Here is a 22,372-nt window from a genome sequence, read left to right as displayed (position 1 = left end):
TACCATGGACCAGAGAGGCTGGGGGGAATTGGATGAGGTATTTACCCAGGTGCTTCTGGAATAGATTTCTAAGCCCTAATGGACACAAGCCTTTCCCCCAATGTACAGTCATCCCTCCAAGATATTGTGTGTTCAGTTCCAGACTACCACAACAAAGCAAATATCACAATAAAGCAAGTCACATGAATTTTTTGATTTCCCGGTGCATATAACAGTTATGTTTACACTATAGTCTATTAAGTGTGCAATCGCATTGTGTCTAAAATAACAATGTATATACCTTAATTTAAAAATACTTTAGGGCTTCCCTGGTGGCGCAGTGGTTGAGAATCTGCCTGCTAATGCGGGGAACATGGGTTCGAGCCCTGGTCTGGGAGAATCCCACATGCTGTGGAGCAAGTAGGCCCATGAGCCATGGCTTCTGAGCCTGCGCGTCTGGAGCCTGTGCTCCACAACAAGAGAGGCCGCGATAGTGAGAGGCCCGCGCACCGCGATGAAGAGTGGCCCCCACTTGCCACAACTAGAGAAAGCCCTCGCACAGAAATGAAGACCCAACACAGCAAAAATAAATTAATTAATAAACTCCTACCCCCAACATCTTCTTTAAAAAAAAAAAACTTTAAATGCTAGCCATCATCTGACAATGCAGGGTTGCCGCAAACCTTCAATTTGTAAAAAAAAAAAAAAAAACTCCAAAAACCAAAAACACCCCTGCAGTATCTGGGAAGTGCAATAAAAGGAGGTATGTATGCATAGAATGTGGCCTTTTGGCCTGAATGGATTTCTAGGAAGGGTCAAGGAAAGAAGGGCTTATTGTCTTTTTGTTCCAATTTATTTGTAAATAAATTAAAAAACAAAAATCATGGATGCCAAAGTGGGTCATTAAAAAAAAAAAAAGTGTGGCATGACCAAAATTGTTTTTTTAAGATTTTTTCCCTTTTTGTTTTTAATTATTTATTTATTTATTTTATTTTGGCTGTGTTAGGTCTTCGTTGTTGCATGCGGGCTTCCTCTAGTTGTGCTGAGCAGGGGCTACTCTTCGTTGCGGTGCGTGGACTTCTTGTTGCGGTGGCTTCTCTTGTTGCGGAGCACGGGCTCTAGGCACGCAGGCTTCGGTAGTTGTGGCTCACGGGCTCTAGAGCGCAAGCTCAGTAGTTGTGGCGCACGGGCTTAGTTGCTCCACGGTATGTGGGATCTTCCCGGACCCGGGATCAACAAACCTGTGTCCCCTGCATTGGCAGGCGGATTCTTAACCACTGCGCCACCAGGGAAGTCCCTAAGACCGACATTTTAAAAAAGTGAAATAGAGTAAGAAAATATCAGAGCTTACCACAGGTGGTAAGGCTAAGTGTTGTTCGGTGAAACTTTATGGGCACTCAGTTGGAATATAAGATGTATTTCATTCAAGAAGATCTGAAAGATGCTATTTTTTTTTTTTTTTTTTTTTTTTTTTTTTGCCATACGCGGGCCTCTCACTGTTGTGGCCTCTCCCGTTGCAGAGCACAGGCTCTGGACGCGCATGCTCAGCGGCCATGGCTCACGGGCCCAGCTGCTCCACGGCATGTGGGATCTTCCCGGACCGGGGCACAAACCCGTGTCCCCCGCATCGGCAGGCGGACTCCCAACCACTGCGCCACCAGGGAAGCCCTGAAAGATGCTATATTTTTAAGAAGTCTGTTTCTGGAATGGGACATCTCATGTAGTGTCCTGTGGTAACTTTGGTAGAGTTTAAATTAGCATTCCCAGAAAGAAAGAAAGCACATACTGAAATTTATTTTAAAAGGGAAGGCCGTTTTTATTAAACTTGTACATTTTACTTTCTTCCTTTCAGAATCCTAATTTAAAAAACTTATGTTTCTGCTTACTTTAAAAAAAAACCAGAAAACAAACAAAGGAAACTATTAAAACATCACTTGTGATAGGAAAGGAGGCAATAGGATTCAACATAAGCTAAGAAAACTATACCTGGAGCAAAGAAATAAATCGAAGAGGAACCGACTCCGATCTAGGGCTAGAACATCTGCAACGTGCACAGCCCTTCATTAAGAGGATTTCCAAAGCAAACGCATCCTGGGAGACCAGGGAGCAGCCCTCTTACCTTCTGGATTAACAACCAGGCCAAAAGCCCTAATGATTGTGCAAATACAGACAAATCACTCTATTTGAAAAAGCACACACGTGTTCGACACCTGTCTCTCCTCCCTTCGCAGATTCTCTTCATTAACAGGGGGTTGAGGAGGGCAGCCCCTTGGCGACAGGGCATTCACAGGACGTAAGTGTTCTTGACCAGGTGCTCCTTGTCGTCCCCAGAGCTCCAGACAGTACGGAGGGTGCGCTCCTGGTTCCTCCGCGCCACCCTGATCAGGCAGGCCACGGAGGCTCCCAGCAAGAGGAACAGGACCATCACGAACAGCCCCGCCAGGACCACCACTGTGGATGAGAGAGAGGCCTCAGAGCCAGCAGGACGAGGCGGGCCATAGCCAGAGTGTCCACATGGGCTTGGGAGGAGGACCAGCAGTCCTTGGGCCAGACGTCCCCCCACCCCAACCCAGAAGGCTCTGGAGAACAGACACTGCTTGACAGGAAGTCCTCAAGGAGAGTCCCTACTGTCCTGAGAAGTAGGTTCCTGAGAAAAGGAGGTGCTATGCTATGTGCACATAGACAGAGTGGCTACTTGTGTTCCTCCTTTTTGAACAAAAAATCCCCACTTCAACTCTGTACTACCCTGCCACCTCTCTGGGGCAATCTGCACAGGAAAAGCACATATCTCAGGTGTGTGTGTGCAAACACCCCCCCCCCAACCAGCCACAGAGAGAGATGTGGCCCTGCAGCTGGCTGGGGTGGCTGCCTGTGGAATGACGGAAGGGCAGAGGCACGGGTATATTCGGAGCAGGGCCGGGAGGGGACCCTCATGCTCCCAACGGCCCAGGTAGATTTAATAGTGGTTGCCCCACTGCAGTCCCACTGGTCAGTTAAGATGCTTTTTCTTCAGGCGGGGCTCCACCTAAGGAATGTGGCCTCCTATGGCAGCTACCCAGCTCCCTCTCCCCACTTGGCTGCAGAATTGGACAGGGTCAATTCACTCCATCTCCAACCCTCCAGATCCCTATGCCTGGCAAACCAGGTTCCAGCTTCATTTCTCTTCTAAAGCAGAGCAGACACACAGGCCAGGCCTGGACTCCTTACAAGGGAAACAGGTGGAAAGAGGCCAAACCAGTGTGGCAGGTCTTTTGTGCAAACACTACCATCCATGATTCAGGCTCAGAATCAGAAACAAAAGCTAGAGGAGGCCTAGCCTCCTTGTCAGACCAGACTGCTTGGGAACAACAGCACTGGCTGGGGCCATGCTCCACCCACACATGGCAAGGGCTTTCCACCCTCCTTTGTTATCACCCATGACCAACTCTCTACACCCCATGGCAGTAGAGTCCCCCCCCAAAACCTGGAGTTAGTCCCAGGCCTGAGTGCAGCAGATCCCACACACCTAAAACAGTAGGAGGTGTCCCCCAGTCACCCCGAGGCTGCCTAGGCAGAGACGGCCTCACTCCTAACCCGTTTATGTACACTGTACAATGGGACAAACATCCACCACATGTTCCAAGCTGCCTGGCCATTCTCGTGCAGAAACACGACTTTCTAACAAAACGATGTTTACAGTGAAGGATGATGTGCCCGAGACGACATGAGCCTGCAGAAAACACAGCTGAGCTTAGTCAAGGCAGGCAGGTGGAGGGGGGCAAGGGGCCGTTTACCTTTAGTGCGGGGCAGGGCAGGATACAACTGCTTGCCTGGAAGAAAACACACAACCCTGAGGTCAGCTTTCAGCCCTCCTCCCCTCACAGCTGCAGCCACCTGAGGATCCCCCTCAGCCCTGGGCCTTCACGCTCTTTCTGAACGACTTCTTCCAGCTCCTCTGAGGGTTCTGAGACCTTGCCACCCCAGTAGGGACCTAGGACACGTGTGCCCAATAGCTGGGGCCAAAGCCCACCCCTTTCCCCACCAGGGAGCCAGAGAAGACTAAGGGCAGAGTCCAAATGACAGCTTTTGCAAGGCCTTCATTTTAGGGATGAGGAAAGGGACTGGTGTCCTCTCAGGAGGGTTCATCTGCCCACGGCTGTTTCTTGGATTTAGGAGTCAGGCAGACTCACCGAAGCAGCGCTGCATGCACTCCTCCTTGGAGAGGTAGCTGTTTTTATTGCCCCGGCATCCGCCGTAGATGAAGTTATCACAAGAGTTCTTCTCGGCATTAAAGTACCAGCGTGGGAAGGATGCGCGGCAAGGCCCAGTGATGGCCTTGGCAGTGCAGTGCTCTGGGAGTGAGACAGCCCAAGGGATACAAATTAGCAGGGCCCAGGAGAGGTGAACGGAGCTACAATGCTCCCAAGCAGTCCTATGGCTGCCAGCCAATGGGGAAAACCTCTCTGTTAAAAGAAACTTGGCCATTACAGACGTGGCCATTCTGGCCCACATTTTCAGGCATCTTTCTCTTTATGGCCAGACTACACTGTTGTGGAGGTTATTCTGTGTCAGTCACTGTTGTAGGCTCTCCATGTGCTAACTCGGTCTCTGAACCTTCAGAGGGGTCTCCACTAGGCCCCTCATGTCACAGTCAGGGACCCTGAGGCAGGGCTACAGCATCCCGCCCACAGCGCGGCCGGTGGGAGGCCGAGGGGTTGCTGGGGCACGTCCTGCTCCCTGCTGCCCCAGGGCATGCTCAGGAGTCCTAACACCTGGGAAAGGCCGGCAAGCCCTGCTCTACGATACCCGTCATGGAAATCCTCACGTGTGTCTCAATTCCCAATGAAGTAAGAAAACATGTTTTTTAAGAGGTATACCTTCGTAGTTGAAAATATCACCGGACAGGTCATCAGAATCCTGCCTTCTGGGAACTGAAACACAAACATCCGTGTCAGGGAGGCTGGAATGGACACAGGACACGTCGCCTAGCTGGGGCTGAGTCTAAAAGGGCCCACCGAGGGAGCGTAGACACTCTGGCACCTGGAAGGGAGTGGAGCCCCCCTCTGTGGGCAGCTTTGCTCCATCACCTCCCAGTCCTAATGGGCTCTACGGCACACACAGAATGAATGCTGGATGGGGAAGCCTGCCTGTCACCTCAGGGGTTACTATGGAAACTAATCCCAGCCACAGTTTCTGGGGTGATGAGGAAGACCAGAGGTGTCCACTCTCTGACACAGGGAGGAGGGTCCCTTATTCTCTTGGGGGAATTTTCTTCTGAAACAGGACAGAAACCAGAGTTATGATGCCAGTTATGATGCCCCATGGCTCTGGATGACCTTGCAGAGGCCAGCCTGGGAATAAGCAATGAACCCAGGCAAAGCAATGGTCAGGACAGTCACAGGATTCCTAGCCTAGCAAAACGGGAAAGTGACTTTAACCTAACTCTCAGCATTCTGCAAATCCACTGAACTAATAAATGCTCACTCTCATGTGGGTGCTGAGGTCAGAGTCAAAGGACCAGAATCAAGAGTGCAACCAGTGTGTGGCCAGTGGCTGACTGGGGGCCATCCTCAAATGGGGTAGGGGCGGACTCCCTCCCTCCACAGCAGGTCTCGCCCGGCAGAACCCACTGCCTGGGGACTGGCCTTTGGGAAAGCTGGACTGGACTTCCCAGTGCATCTGAACCACTCACCCCCGGCTCCTGATGCAGAGGCCTTTAAGCATAAAGGAGGAATGGGGCAGCTGCTGTCGGCACTACAAAGCAAGCTAACACAAAGCTCCAGGTCAAGGACTGCAGTGGGAATGGAGGCGGGGGTGGCAGAAGACAGAGGACTCTTAGCACAGGGAGGGAGACGGACAGCAAGGACGACACGGAGCAAAGGAGATACAGCAAGCAAGGAGGTGGGATAGGGCAGTGAAGACAGCACGAAGGCTGAGGCCAGGGGACTGGAAGCCAGCCCAAAGCGGGGGAAGGGGTCTGAGCCACAATCCCTTATCCCCCAGGAGGAAGCCGAGGTCAGCCAGGAAGCACTGTAGAATCCCTCAGCCCTCTTGGCTGCTGAACTCCCCAGCGCAAGGATGCTGGCCAGGAGCCGGAAGCTGGCAGCCCAGGCAGAGCCCCTGTTCGCCAGCTGTGAGTAAACAGAACCAGGAGGTGGAAGCCCTTGTACAATGCCCAAATTACAAATGTCCTTTCACATTAGCCATCTGCATGGCCCTCACTCCATCCTGGGTCTTTTTCAGAACCTACCACTTGGGACAGAGGAATGTGCTCCATTCCTGGACAGATCATGGATGGTGTTTACTACACGAGGACAAATGAAGAGCACAGTGAGAAAGTGTACCTCCAAGATTGCCTGGTGAAACAAAGCAAGCTGTATCCCTGAGGAGGCTTGGGCCTGTGTGCCTCTCACAGCGACTCCCATTTCTCCTTTATGTGGGCCCTTCAGTGCACATGCTGGACCACAAACCTGCCAGAACTTGGAAAATAAGGAACCAAGACTGTCCTTGTGGGTTAAATTTTAAGATCAACCAGCTGGGAATCAGAGCAAAGACGTGTGAAATGACATTATAAAAAGACAGAATGGCTTCCAGGGCCAAATAACCTGTTGAACTGTATTAACTCACCCAATGAATTAAAAAAGTGAAGGCCGTGGGACTTCCCTGCTGGCGCAGTGGATAAGACTATGTGCTCCCCAGTGGTTAAGAACCCGCCTGCCAATGCAGGGGACACAGGTTCGAGCCCTGGTCCGGGAACATCCCACATGCCACGGAGCAACTAAGCCCGTGCACCACAATTACTGAGCCTGCACTCTAGAGCCCGTGAGGCACAACTATTGAGCCCGCGTGCCACAACTACTGAAGCCCATGTGCCTAGAGCCTGTGCTCCTCAACAAAGAGAAGCCACCGCAATGAGAAGCCCGTGCACTGCAATGAAGAGTAGCCCCCGCTCGACACAACTAGAGAAAGCCCGTGCAGCAATGAAGACCCAATGCAGCCAAATATAAATAAATAAGTAAATAAATAAATTTATTTAAAAAAAAAAGATACAGGTGCATTAAAAAAAATGACTAGGCACTCCCAATGTAGGGGACCTGGGTTCAATCCCTGGTCAGAGAACTAGATCCCACATGCATGCTGCAACTAATAATTCGCAGGCCACAACTAAGGAGCCCCGCGTGCCGCAACAACGAAGCCCACCTGCCGCAACTAAAAAGCCTGCCTGTTGCAACTAAGGAGCCCACGTGCTGCAACGAAGACCTGGCACAACCAAATAAATAAATAAATATTTTTTAAAAAGTGAAGGGTGGGGCTTCCCTGGTGGCGCAGTGGTTGAGAGTCCGCCTGCCGATGCAGGGGACACGGGTTCGTGCCCCGGTCTGGGAAGATCCCACATGCCGCGGAGCGGCTGGGCCCGTGAGCCATGGCCGTTGAGCCTGCGCGTCCGGAGCCTGTGCTCCGCAATGGGAGAGGCCACAACAGTGAGAGGCCCGCGTACCGCAAAAAAAAAAAAAAAAAAAAAAGTGAAGGGTGTGCTCAGCACTGTGAATGTACTTCATGCTACTAAACTGTGCACTTAAAAATGGTTAAATGCGTTTTCAGCGTTTCATCTCCGAACAACCTCACAGGCGTCTTTAGAGCTTTCTCAGGCGCTCGGTTATTTGCTCCTCAAAACAGTTTCGAAGAGAGAAGAGGCAGAAATCACTGTCACCTGAAGCAAATGCCTCAGCTCTCCATGGTTCGCCTGTATTCTGCCGTCCCGTCGGCAATGACTGCATCCAGGGGATAGCGCTTCTTGCGGATGCTGCGCCCGGAGGAGATGAGGTCGGCGTAGCCACGCTGGTGGGAGAAAGCGTAGGCCGAGCGCCGCGTGGACATGCCCCGGCGGAACACATTCTGCCGCCGCTTCCACTGCTCTTCAGCTTTCAACTGCTTTCGGTGCTTCTGAATCTGCGAAAGCGGGAGAGATGGGATAACAGGGAAATGTTGAGATTCTGTCAGAGACAAGGAAGAGGAGCCACCGCCCCAGGCCCTGACATCCAGTCCAGCCTCTGCCGAGCAGACCAAGGACAGTATGTGAAGTGAACGCTGCCACAGTTTACAGAGTGACTCAAGGCAACTGAACAGATGTACTTTATCAGGCCACACTGCTTTTTGTTTGTATTTTCCTAAAATCTAAACATAGGCACCTAGACTTCCCTGCAGTTGCCAACGTGGTTTCAATTGCCTGTCCGGTAGGCCACTTCATCATTCCCTAACTAGCTGATCGCTTCCTCTTGCCTCTCTAATGCCACCTGTTCATTCTCAGAATTTAGACCAAGGAAAATAACACCCACCAGCCATCTTCAGGCACAAGGGGGAGAGAGGGCAGTATCCGAGGGCCCTTGGATCCTTGCTAGCAGCAGACCATGGTGGGCTGCTGTTCCCTCCACTTCTGCTAGACTACACCACTAACCATGAAACATGTTAGCAAATGGTCAGATTTGTTGGACACTTAAATTTCACTGTACTTCTTTATAAACAACAAACAGTTTCTTTCGGTTCATTGTTCTTGATGTAGGTAAAAGAGATGACAGTTTTCACAAAGTTCAAAAAGGCACTTAATACTTAGGTTAAGCTACTGAGTTCCAAGGAGACCTGAGCTTCTTTGATTTTCATCCCAAGTGGATGTCTCCTACATTATATATAAAAATGTGTATCGCATAACAGAGCTTAATAAAATTCTGAAAACAACTTAAAAAAAAAAAAAAAAGGTTAAATGCTAAATTTTATGTTATGTGTATATATATATATATATATATATATTTTTTTTTTTTTTTGCGTGGTACGTGGGCCTCTCACTGTTGTGGCCTCTCCCGTTGCGGAGCACAAGCTCTGTACGTGCAGGCTCAGCGGCCATGGCTCACGGGCCCAGCCGCTCCGTGGCATGTGGGATCTTCCCGGACTGGGGCACGAACCCGTGTCCCCTGCATCAGCAGGTGGACTCTCAACCACTGCGCAACCAGGGAAGCCCATGTTATGTATATTTTATCTTGCACACACACAAAGCTAAGAGGGTGGGTGGAAATGCAAAAAAGGGAGCGCTGGCAGGGTCCAGGAGGGAGGAACCCTCCCTTGTGCAGAGGCGTGGGGCTGGCCTAACCTGATGCCATTACACGTTCCCATCACAAAGCAGCTCCCCCAGTTCTGCCTCTCCCCTCATCAAGCAATGTTCTGGGAATGTCGCTGAGAGGTTTGCCTACACACACTAAGGGTGCAGGCACAGGGACAGAAGTGTCTGGTCCCTTTGGTGGTTCTGGTTCTCATTATAATTAATTAATAAACTGGCATTCTCATTATCATTTGGCTCCCCACAGAGCTTGCCTGCCTGGGAGAAAATATGTTGCCAAAGAGAACGCCTCAGGAGCTGTGCAGTGCAGCCACGCTCGGGTGCCAGCAAATGAGCTTTCCGGGACCTCAAGGCTGGGGCCAGACTCTGGCTTGACCTCTAGGAAGATAGCTGTCTGCCTTCTCCCAGCAAAACACTACACCCTGTGGCTCCTTGCAGAGACATGCCGCCTTAATGCCCACTGTCCACTGCTTGTGTTCTTAAAACTTAACTTTCCCCCTGAGAAACCAAGGAGTAACCAGAACGGAATGTACATTTGCTACTGTCAACTCCTGATTGGACCGCAGCTGATAGCGGAAAACCGTATTTTTCTCCATCACCATCTGGTAAGGTTGCCAGTTGCCCCCCCACCCCCGCCCCAAAAGTGAGGAACTCATCTGTACAATCCAAAACTAATACCAGCCACTTCGGCTCTCCAAACACTTGTTGAGCGCCTGCCGGGCACTGGGCACACAAAGATCAATAAAACGTTCCTCAAGGCACTCAGTCACTGCTGGGCTTGTGTGTCTGCGCATTATGTTTTAAACCGCAGTTCACAGCCAAGACCACTGTTGTCTTCCTCTCTTTACACACAACTTTCACAAGCTTATCTGATTTCTGAATGCAGAGTTCAAAGCCAAGAGAGACTACAGCCAGTGCGGTGAGCACTGAGGGCACCAGCACATTCTGACACAGAATCATAATCCAGAGTCCAAACATTGACACCAAGCTGTCGGGAAAGGATGCAAGAAGTCCCGTAACAATGTTAAGGAAATCGCCAATGAAAATCTTTGACAGTTTGGCTGGCCCAATCAGCGGCTCTCTGGAACACCTAGGAAGGATCAGGCCCCAGAGGACCAATATCGCCCTGCCATCAGGTCTCAAGGAGTCCCTCGAGGCTCTGTTCAGAGCCAGTGCACACTGTTGTGGGGCTTTACGATTTTTTTATTTACACTGGGACGCTCTCAGGGTCAACAGTATCTTGATTCCACAGAATCCCTCACGAAGGCTGAGAGAAGGATGGGTTCCAGAAGTATGTTCTAGTTTTAACTTGATTCATAACTTGGCTGGCTGGGTGAGCTCCTCAAGTCATTTGTCCCAAAGGTAAAAATAACCCAAATGCTTTGGAAGCAAGGGGGGCAGCCCGTCTGAGTAGACCTGGAGGACTCTGCTCAAACCAGGCCTGGCGTGGGACCTGCTCTCAGTAGTGGGAGAAGGGAAGTTGGGGAGAAGACGCAGTCATGTCACCCCTCCCCTGGCTTCAGTCTGCGGCCTACTCTCCCCTTTCTGGGAAGAGGAGGGAGGGTACCGCTGTGAAACCACCGTGTGGGCGACCTTCACACTGTGCCTGTTTCTTCTGCTTTTAAAAACGTCTCCCAGTTTCAGCAGTGAAGAACTGGCAAAGAGCAAAAGGCAGCTATGTCCCAATTAATAAAGTGTCTCTAGATAATAAAACTTCCCCAACAGAACTGTCTTACCTGTGACACCAGCACACTTTGCAAGACACTCCTCCTTGGTCATGTAGTTATTGTCATTCCCTCCACAGCCTCCATACACAAACTGCTGGCAGGATCCATCAGTGACATTGTACCACCACCTAGGGATGGAGGCCCGGCATTTTCCCACACTCTTCGAAACTCGGCAAAAATCTAAAATACAACCAACCAGAGACCAGTTAGCTTGGCAGGGCAATTCTGGCAAGACAGAACATGCACAGACCTGTAGGAGAAGGCCCACAGCTTTCCAGAGCCCCAAGAGGAGAACCAGAGCCTTAAGTTGCAGCACAGTTCCTCTGTGAACTGTTTCTGAAGTGTCGCCATCAGGCTTACCTAGTGATTCCTTCTTTGTATAGGAAGGCATCATCTAACAACAAAGACACCAACCCACCAGACTGAACTGAATTTCAGCTGCGTGTTGATTTTGTCCCTGCCCCCATTATCAAACACACAGACATCCAGTATAGAAAAAGGACTTTCAAAGGCAAAAAAATAGACTGCAGGACCCTCCTGGATATGTTCCCATCAAACTGGGCCAAGGGGAGCTTAGCACTGAAAGGCCAGAGCTGGGACTTCCCTGGTGGCGCAGTGGTTAAGGATATACCTGCCAATGCAGGGGACATGGGTTCGAGCCCTGGTCTGGGAAGATCCCACATGTCACGGAGCAACTAAGCCTGTGCACCACAACTACTGAGCCTGCGCTCTAGAGCCCACGAGCCAAAACTACTGAGCCCACGTGCCACAACTACTGAGCCCACATGCCACAACTACTGAAGCCCACGCGGCTAGAGCCCGTGCTCCACAACAAAGAGAAGCCAGCGGGCGTCCCTGGTGGCGCAGTGGTTGAGAGTCCGCCTGCCGATGCAGAGGACACAGGTTCGTGCCCCGGTCCGGGAAGATCCCACATGCCACAGAGGGGCTGGGCCCGTGAGCCATGGCCGCTGAGCCTGTGTGACAGAAGCCTGTGCTCCGCAACGGGAGAGGCCACAACAGTGAGAGGCCCGCGTACCACCAAAAAAAAAAACAAAAAAACTTCAAAAAAGTCAAAATACTATACTTCGGTAGACCCAGCTTAAAATCAAAATGAACCAAAATGCAGAGCATGACTTATTTCTTGACACCCCGTTTCACTGCCTTCACTAAGCTTGATGCCAGGCACATTCTATGCACGATTTCTAATAGTCACAATAAAACTGTGACTCATGCAGTAACACCCCCACCCCTGCCCTTTACAAAGCAGAACACTGAGGCTTTGGGTAGGTTAAGCTAAGCAAGCAGCAGAGCTGTATATGAATTCAAATTGGTCTGATCAGAGAGCACAGGCACAAACAAAACGACCCCTTGGATGGAAAGAAAGAAAGAAACCACTATAGTGACGGGTAGTGGGAAAAACATGAAACTGAAGTTGCCTAAAAGCCAAAACATTCCTCAAGGCTTCATCACAACTGGAGGGCTCACCAAGGCCAGGCCCTCTGCTAGGCCTGTTTATGGCGACACTCAATGACAGGGTCATAGATAGCACCATACCAAAGAACTGGCCAAGGCTGAGGGGAATCGGTTGGACAATTTTCAGGAAGTTATTCCTTAATAAATAACTGTTCTTATTAAGAGATGACAAAATGATATACTGGTCTCAGAATAGTTTTGGAAAACAAACATGAAAAATATGTTTCAAGTTCTATTTCTGTGCTCACAAATGCTACTGCAAAATTAAATACGTTCTATACGTTTTCAAAACAGAATAAGAAAAACAGGGAAAAGCTGAAGGGCACCAAATTTGGATACACTTGCTTCAGAATATGGAAACATGGAATTCCTGACTTTAGGAAACAGTAACATTCTCTTGGAAAGTATTAAAAATGGTTAAAATCACACAATTTCTGATATATGAACCTAAATTACAAAACCCTGGCAGGCATTTTGAACATTGGCTATTACAAAATTGCCCGACAGACTGGTCTTTGTCATATAAAACAGGTTTCTCTGGTTCTAAAGTTGCTTGAGTTTTTTTTTTTAATTTTTTATTTCTTTATTTATTTTTGGCTGCATTGGGTCTTCATTGCTGCGTGCAGGCACTCTGTAGTTGCGGCGAGCGCGGACTACTCTTCGTTGCAGTGTGCGCGCTTCTCATTGAGGTGGCTTCTCTTGTTGCGGAGCTCGGGCTCCAAGGTGCGCGGGCTTCAGTAGCCGTGGCTCGCGGGCTCTAGAGTGCAGGTTCAGTAGTTGTGGTGCACAGGGTTAGTTGCTCCGGAGCATGTGGGATCTTCCCAGACCAGGATCAAACCCGTGTCCCCTGCATTGGCAGGGGGCTGCTTAACCACTGCTCCACCAGAGAAGTCCCTTGATACACTTTTTACTCCCGTGGGTGCTATAAACTGAAGAACACCAACTTCTTGCCTCACTGTATACTAATAAGAAAGCCCTGGATCACCTCACAAGCTTGGAGCCACTCATGAAATGGTACTTCTCCTCCCCCCAGCTGTTTTCTCTAGAGCGAAGCTCAGTAAACTTTTTTTTTTATGATGGGCCAAATAGTAAACACAGGCAGAATAGTGTGAACTCATGCACAGCAATGGGAACAATTATGAGTGTTCCGTGACCTTTAAAACGAAAAACTGTGGGCTATAAATGAATAGAATAATAATAAAAAAAAAAAAGATGAATATTTATTTAGTACACTATAAGTTAAAACATTAGAAACTTCAGAATTGGGGCTTCCTTGGTGGCGCAGTGGTTATGAATCGGCCTGCCAATGCAGGGGACACGGGTTCGATCCCCGGTCCGGGAAGATCCCACATGCCGCGGAGCAACTGTGCGCCACAAGGGAAGCCACCGCAATGAGAAGCCCGCGCGCAGCAACAGACCCAACACAGCCTAAAATAAATAAGTTTATAAAAAAAAAAACAAACTTGAGAATAGAAGTGTTTAATCTTCTTTGTAAATAAATAAGTCGCCAAGAGTAGTCTGAACAGTGCTTGTGAAGGTCTTTACTCATATAACTCATGATACACAACAAGCATCTTCTCAGTTCGCCTTAGTGAAGTGTCACACCTCTTTCTAGGTTTGGATCAGCTTCCAGCATTTTATCCTTTGCCCTTCGATGACACAAAACTGCTGAGAGTTGCTTGACTTTTTCTGGAAGTTTCTGCCAGCGACACTTCCACTGGATCATCCTTTTATTGTCACAACTACTTTCCTCATTTCTGTCGATAAGCTCCTCTGGCTGCATATCCGGTCTCAAATGGCAAGCAGTGTCCACATTCCCACAGTTAATTCATTCTTCTATCACTCCATTTATGTTCAATTGGAATTTCACTTCCAGTGTTATCACTTCTTCTCTTTGCTACACTTTGGTGGGTTTTTTTTGGCCAACTTCCTCTAGTGATTAACCATTTTTGTAAACTGTCACGTATACCGGGAAACAAGGAAGCAACACAACTACATGCTTTGCTGTGTATGAAGTGAGTAACAGATGTGCAGTGACCAATCACTATGCATATGTGTAATTTCCGCAATGATTTGTGACTGAAGAGCTAGTAGCTGAAACTTGTGCTGTACCCAAGTACTCACAGTTAGTTTATTGTAGTAACTGAAATCTGTGCATGTTGAAAACTGTGCAAAGCAAGGACTGCCTTTCTTTCAAGCTTCATGGGTCACCTAGCCTAAGTATTCAACTCTGTCATGGTAGCATGAAAGCAGCCTAAGGCAATATGTAAATGAACGACCATGGCTGTCATTCCAATAAGAATTCATTTCATATAATTTTTACGCCTTAAAATATTCTTTTGACTTTTTTCAACTATTAAAAAAACGCAAAAGCCATACTTAGCGTGGAGGCCGTATGTAGGCAGTGACTACAAGCTGCACTTTGCCAATCACTTCTTTGGAGAGTGTTGCTAAAAACACCCTGCTCAGATTTTCCACACGCCCCACCCCCTGTCATATCACAGAACTCAGCACGTCCTACAGGTGTGGTCAGATGCTATCACATAGACTCCTAGGGCTCACATTTCTATGACAACACTGACCACGCCTTCCTCAGGTTAATCCTTTGCCAAAAATGCTGCAGCACACCCTTCCATCACTAAAAGCAGCTCTATTCTTTTCATTAAAGCCACTTAGAATTCTAAGGATAATGGCCAAAGGGAAATGATTTGCTACAATAATCCTCAGACATCTGAAATTACTATTTTATACCAAAAAAATAGGAGAGAATACACTTCACTCCTCAGTATCAAAAAGTAAACAAGGAAGAATCAATTAATTCAAGAGTTTCAAAGAACAGGGGCAACTATTACCACATCCACAAAGGGCTTGGTGCGCACAGACCTACAACAGCTGAAAATTCACCACCAGAACACCCGGTTCGTGCTAGTGAAATAACTTGTGAGACATCCGCATAATCGAATACTCAGAGCTGTTTAAAATAGACAACTGGGGCTTCCCTGGTGGCGCAGTCGTTAAGAGTCCGCCTGCCGATGCAGGGGACACGGGTTCGTGCCCCGGTCCGGGAAGATCCCACATGCTGCGGAGCGGCTAGTCCCGTGAGCTATGGCTGCTAACCCTGCGCGTCCGGAGCCTGTGCTCCACAACGGGAGAGGCCAAAAAAAAAAAAAAAAAAAAATTGAGTTAAATTGCCAAAGACACAATCCGTGTCTGCTGAGAACTGCTTGATGTGGAAAAATCCACACATCTTGTATCAGAAATATTCTCTGTAGTAAACAGGAGAGTTTCCTCTTTAAAATTCCTTCAGGTTACGGTGAAAGCTGAAATTTTAGCAAGAGAACTAACTTGAGGACAGTATAAATACAACTCAGCCCAAGTTGAAGTGAAGGCCTCTTTGTGTGATTTGTACCCATTCTGGATCTACTTAGTATAAAAATGTTTTTTGACAAGTTTGTTAGCAATAAGTCCCATTTTGTGGCACCTAGATTTTTGTTTCCTGCTGTGGAATGCACCATTTATTAATCTTGAGGTTATCTTGACCATGGCCTGTCTGGGAAAGGGCATTTGCTCAATGTAATTTGAATTCACTGGTGAGTAATCAAGTGGGGAGATTCAGCTGGCTTTCCCTCCATAGGTCCCATTGAGTTAAATTCTGTGGACTTGCAGATGCATTTCTTAAAAACAATTCAAATGGAAGGGACTTCTCTGACACAGGGACCAATCATTAAGAGTGTTGTGAAAATTAAAGGCGTTTTTTACTCCATTATAAGAGCTTAAAACATTTGGCACAGAGCTTTGAATAAGTAGTAGATATTATATTTTTATGAAGACCAGACTACTGTAGGAACAGTGGGAATGAAGATAAAGGGAAGGATGACACATTTCACTAGTGAGTCCAACGGAACGTGGTGACTGACAGGATAGAGGGGAAATGGAAAACCAAGGTACAAACTCAAGTCAGTGAGTTGATCAAACCAACCCAACCATCACTCCTTCCCTTTGTTTTTCTGCTGTGCAACCACCTGCCGTGCCTGAAGACACAAAATTCCTTATCTTCACCTACAGTAAGACAATGGCAGACTATCACACAGATCAAAGTCCTGCAACACTACAGTATCAGGAGATTAAGAGGTCGGAGACAAGAAAATAAGAAAAATTATGCCTTGGTTACCCATTTGGACTTCAAGTTATCTTTTCACCGAGCAATGAGAGAATATTAAAGCTCTGTGTCAGTGAAGAGGTACTGAATACCAGGGAGGCCGATATTCAAGGCTCCTTTAATTCTACTGTGCCAAATTCCAAGTTGACATTTATTTTACAGTCAGTCTTATTTCAAGGTGACCTATAAATCCAGCTATTTTGCTTAGTTGCATAGGTTCTACATACTTGAAGCCTTCTGTTTCCAGTACAGAAAGCTACTAACTACCCACATCCTCTAGGTTCTGGTGCCTGGAAGTTGTCATTATTAGGATAAGTCATTCAGAAACTTTAAAATAACCCCTAGGTATTTATGAGGAAAGAACATCTACAATGACAAATCCAACTTAAATTATAAGGCTCATAAAATCTTGTTGTTTCAGATATATAATCTTGGCATTTTAGATATAAAATATTTAGATATAAAGGTTTACATTCCATAAACTATCAGCACAATGCAAACCACCACTCCTAGCCACTGTCACCTCATACTCATCACTCAAGCAGGACTATAAATTCTACCCTTACCTAAATTCATAACTAGAATCACAGTGCTCCATCTGAGTAATTTGTAAGGAAGGGCCTCCCTGGTGGCGCAGTAGTTAGGAATCCAGTTGCCAGTGCAGTCAACACGGGTTCAAGCCCTGATCCGGGAAGATCCCACATGCCGCGGAGCAACTAAGCCCATGCGCCACAACTACTGAGCCTGCGCTCTAGAGCCTGTGAGGTACAACTACTGAGCCCACGTGCCACAACTACCGAAGCCCGTGCGCCTAGAGCCCGTGCTCTGCAACAAGAGAAGCCACCGCAATGAGAAGCCCGCTCACCGCAACTAGAGAAAGCCCACGGGCAGTAACAAAGACCCAACGCAGCCAAAACAAACAAACAAACAAATTTTAGAAAAAGGTCCTAAATGTTAAAAAAAAAAAAATTTGTAAGGAAACAGTAGTTTCAAAGTCTTTCATGGAATTGTCTGTTAATTCACATTCAGGGGTTCTTAACCTTTTTTGAAACATGGACCATTTTCAGAAACTGATTACAGCTAATGGACCCTCTACCTAGAGCAATGTTTCTCAACCTTTTTTTCCATTACCACCCCACCCCAGGAGCCTTTGTAGACGTGTTTTTCCTAAGCACCACACTAAATTTCAATACCACAGACATATAGTTATCTATGTAGCCCTTTGAGAGCCCTTATAATAGCTAATATTATTTCATCCCCACCCCCACCCCGAACATGTCCTAGACTCTAAATGACTGACCCTGGAATAAACACGGACAAAGTACCAAATATGAACTCAGGAACTTCAGATTACGGGGCTTCTGAGGCCAGGGACCCAGGACCCCATTGGTGAGATCCATCTCAAACACTTGCCCTCATTTCTAAAATGGCTTTCCAATCATGAAAAATGTGCTTCAAATAAACTTCAAAGTAACTAACTCCAAAGTTCCTGGGCCTCAGCATCCAAGTTCCAGCACTCCTTCATAAGTTTTCAAAAAGGTCTTGTCAGGGCTTCCCTGGTGGCGCAGTGGTTGAGAGTCCGCCTGCCGATGCAGGGGACACGGGTTCGTGCCCCGATCCCGGAAGATCCCACATGCCGCGGAGCGGCTGGGCCCGCGAGCCATGGCCGCGGAGCCTGTGTGTCCGGAGCCTGTGCTCCGCAACGGGAGAGGCCACAGCAGTGAGAGGCCCGCGTACAGCAAAAAAAAAAAAAAAAAAAAAAAAAAAAAAAAAAAAAGGTCTTGTCAGAAACAAGTGAAATGACATTTGTGACCAGGATCACACAAGGACATCCATAATCGACACACTAATGCTCCTGGGGTCATTTGCAAATTCCTCATTAGTCATGTGACCAATGGGCCACCAAGGCCTCCTGGGGTTAAGTTAAGTCATTTCAGTGTGACCCCTTCAGGGTTCTCTCCTGCCTCACATGAATCACAAGCTACCTCATCCCTTATTTGGCCTGTCAGTCTCAGGACATGGCAAGCAGAGGTTTGGCTGCCTGGCCAGCTACCTGAAGACAAGCCTGAATGTTGCAAATGACTCTGGGGATAGGTAAAATGAGAAACAGGTTGGGGGCTGGCTTTCTCTATTACAGGCTGACTTCTCAAATACTGACCAGGGCAAAGGAATGTTTCTGGTGGCAAGGGTCCACTTTCCCTCAGTGGACCTAAAGGCAAGCCCCTCAATGTTCTTCAGGTATAGTCACCATTTGAGCCTCAGAGGCCATGTTTTTAGTACTAAGCACACCAAACCTTACCTTACTTTTTTCTTTTTTTTAAATTGAAGTATAGTTGATCTACAATGTTTCTAGGTATACAACAAAGTGATTCAGTTTTATATACATATATATCTTTTTCAGATTGTTGTCCATTATAGGTTATTACAAGATATTGAATACAGTTCCCTGTGATATATGGTAGGTCCTTGTTGTTTATTTTATATATAGTAGTGTGTAGCTGTTAATCCCAAATTCCTAATTTATCCCTCCCCCCACCTTACTTTTCTTTATAGTACTCATCACCAAGTCATCTATTCATTGTTCATTTATTTATTGTATTATCTTCTTCTCATTACAATGTAACTGCCATGGATAGGGGCGGGAGGGTGTCATCTGTTTCATTCAGTGCTTTGTTTCCAGGGCCTAAAACTGTGCCTGGCACTTGGCAGGTGTTCAATAAATATGTGCTGAATAAATATTTCAAAGTGTCCTGGAACTAAACTGTCTTGCCTGCGAGTTAAACAAGTGCCTTCTCTGTGAAGGACAAGAATACTACGAGATGCTACGTTGGAGAACTCCCAGCTGATCACCAACACCAGCTGCACTTTCCATCTCATCTGTCATCTTCTCTTTGGCCACTCAGTTTACAACTGTCTATGGGGGTGAGGAGAAGAAAAAGGAGTGGTGACTAGTAACATGCCTCTTGGAGATTTACTGGAAAGTTCACTCTTTCAGTCAAAGTTCTGGGGAAACTAATTAATCGAAGAGGTTGATGCTCATGGAAGATCACTTCAAAGTGTGGTGGAGGCTCTCACATGAATGCTGCTGCACTTGTCTCCAGTGGAAATTCCCAAGAACAATCAACAAAGGGCTATGAGCGAAGGAACCATTTCCACAAGTTCTGATGCATAAGTTATTGGCAGCAGGAACTACACTTAACTGACCACTCCTAACAGGAATTTCTGAGGTTCTATTCTGAAAAGGAATATATTATCTGCCTTTGTATTGATCGAGATTATATATTTGGGGGCACTCCAAATACCAGGACTCATCACCCGAGAAGAGATTAAACAATCATGCACACTTGTGGCCACCTGACACGGGGTGTTCCCTCACAACAATACCACACATTCACACACTCACTGCACTGTGCAGTGTATAAGTAGCTATCATGTTTCGTCTACCTTTGTTTCCTAAATGGGGCATACTCTTAACATGGGAGTCACAACTCTAATGCTTAGACGACACAGAGGGCAGCCCAAGTGAATAAATACAGGCTGAGAAAGACAGTCTTCTTTGACCTTGCCAAAAGAAGTACTTGGCGCCACCCCATGGGTGCTATGTGGGAACACTGGACTGGCACCGCCACATCTTCAGGTTTTTCAGGCAAAGCCAAAAATAAAACTATTTCATAAAAAATTCTCAATCCTAGAAACTGTACAAGTCACATAAAGCCTGTTTGAGGCCTGCTGGGAACAGCCAGTTTATAATCTCTACGTGCTTCCATGCAGGCTGGCACTCTCCCTGAATGCTACGAACACCTGAACACCCACAGAAGTATCAGCTTTCCCCCACCTCCATCTGCAAAGGTCTGGAGTCAGGACACTTTGCCAAGCCTCCAAATGTCCACTATATCCCACACCCCTTCCTATCTGCCCTCCACCACCCAGTGCCTCACCAACATTGTCAGTCTCGAGACCATGTGACTCTCCTATCACTTGCTTATCACCACATCAGCCCCAGACTCCAGTTACCCTTCATCACCATACATCCTGTTTTGTCCGCATCTCCCTTCCCCCAACTCCTGGAGTCTCTGATACTCATGGCCTAACTTAAAATCTCTCAGTTCTTCCATCTCTTCTCTGAACATTCTTCTCACTTTCTTACTCTAACTGAACCCAGCTCTCCCCTGAAGATATAGCTTCTCTTGTGCCCTTCCAAGTGGGCACTGCTTCTACACCATTCTCCCTCCACCCTCAACACCCAGTTATGAATCTCATCATCAGAGTAAATCGTATCCCACCTTGTGGGTCATTTGCTGATCCAGGTCACTGCTCCTCACTTCTCCATGATTTCAGCTCCTGGCTCACTGTCACTCCCGCTGCTGCTCCCATCATCAGTCTTGGTGATTTCCATATCCAGACAGGCGATCCTCCAACCATCCTGGCCTCTTGGTTCCTAGACCTCCTCTCCTTCAGTGATCTTGCCCTCCCTGTAGCCGCTCCCTCCATGGTCACCCCTAGACCTTGTCTCAATAATTGCAGCCTCTTCAGAACCTCACTTTCATGCATCTCCCTCATTGCCCATTGTATCCCAGCTTCCTAGGCCAGTCTCTTCAAAATCTCAACTCCAACAATCCACTGGCCCTACCACCTTTCCACTACCCCTCAGCCTCCTCATGTCTTCACACAGATCATTATGATCGCCCCCCTATACACATTCATTTCACACTTCCCTCCCCTCCACCATACTCATCTGGAGGTACCTGTGCAGCTGTGTGTGGCTGGAGAAACACCTCACTCTTAATGGATGACCTTGCTTCCTGAGAAAAATCGAAGCAATCAGAAGGGGTGGAGGGATAAAAACTACCTCCTGCCTCAGATTAAGCTGTTGAAACCTTTCATACAAATACAACTTCAGATAAGCAAGGGCATTAGTTCACCCAGCCAGATAGGAGTACTTCTGAAAGGTCAGTAGGTCCAGCCAGCTGCCGCAGCTGGGGAAGCCACTGGGAACAAACAGAAAAGGCCTCTGCAGCCTGACCTGGCTTTGTCAATTACTATTGTGTGACCTTAGGCAAGATCTGTAACTTCACCACCACGCCAGGTTGTTTCAAGGATTAAGGGATGCACAAGAGCTCAAAGTAAGCAATAGATGTTAGCCCCAAACTCAGTTTTGATAAGGTCCCAGGCCAGGTAACTGGAAGGTATATCCTAACATAATTAATTCCTCTAGAAAAGTCCAGAAGGGCTGACAAATTCTAGTTCAGACCACAAGAATGAGCAACACCTGCATTCCTAATTCTCTGGAGCTGAGTCTCTCCCCACTGGCTCTTAACACTACTCCCCATCCCCCAACTCAATTTTTCCTCTCTGCCTCAGGCATAGGGAAATTAACAGTCTTCAGAAGACACCACAGGCGATGACTTGGTGCACATACATCCTGCTTTCTTTCTTTCCATCCACAATGCTGGCCTATAAAGCTACCTGGCTCCTGCCTATTTTCCCCACTTGGCATCCTCCTCCAGTCCCCCACCTCCCCCGCCCAACACACTCCTGCTCTAGTCACGCTGTCATCTCTTTTCCTCCAATACCACCAAGCTTGCTCCGGCCTCAAGGCCTTTGAACTCCACTACTTCCAATTGGATCCTGAAGCCTCTGTGTCGCTGCCACTTGCTCATTCTTCATGTTAGACCTCAGCCGTCACTGTCCTCAGAGACCTCCCCTGACAACCAGAGCTAAAGGGGCCCCCATCATCTTACATCATCCCTGTTTGTCTACTTCACCCCATTCAATTACGTCTTACTAATTTAATACTGTGCTGAGTGTTCTTTATTTGAATGTTTACTCCCTGTCTCTGTCTATCCCACTAGAATATAAGCTCTCTAAGTGCAGGGACCTGGCTTGTCTGAGTCACAACAGTTATCGCTGCTGCCAGCACTGCCCCTGACACATAACAGAGGCTCA

General features: G+C 47.6%; 1 protein-coding gene across 1 annotated transcript; it reads right to left on the bottom strand.

The window, feature by feature from the left end:
* Positions 1–1,663: 1,663 nt before the first annotated feature.
* LOC309794899 (kunitz-type protease inhibitor 2-like) lies at positions 1,664–20,729 on the bottom strand. Its single transcript, XM_082606813.1, has 6 exons — positions 20,710–20,729; positions 10,804–10,974; positions 4,836–4,889; positions 4,149–4,310; positions 3,753–3,788; positions 1,664–2,430 (listed from the first exon to the last, which is right to left on the bottom strand). Exons 2-6 carry the CDS (start codon positions 10,844–10,846, stop codon positions 2,264–2,266), a joined length of 462 nt encoding a protein of 153 aa, XP_082462939.1. The 5' UTR covers positions 10,847–10,974; positions 20,710–20,729; the 3' UTR covers positions 1,664–2,263.
* Positions 20,730–22,372: the final 1,643 nt, after the last annotated feature.

The sequence above is a fragment of the Mesoplodon mirus genome, assembly GCF_964341445.2.
Source record: "Mesoplodon mirus genome assembly, chromosome: 19".
NCBI classification, from domain to species: domain Eukaryota; kingdom Metazoa; phylum Chordata; class Mammalia; order Artiodactyla; family Ziphiidae; genus Mesoplodon; species Mesoplodon mirus.
This window is presented reverse-complemented; position numbering and strand designations above follow the sequence as displayed.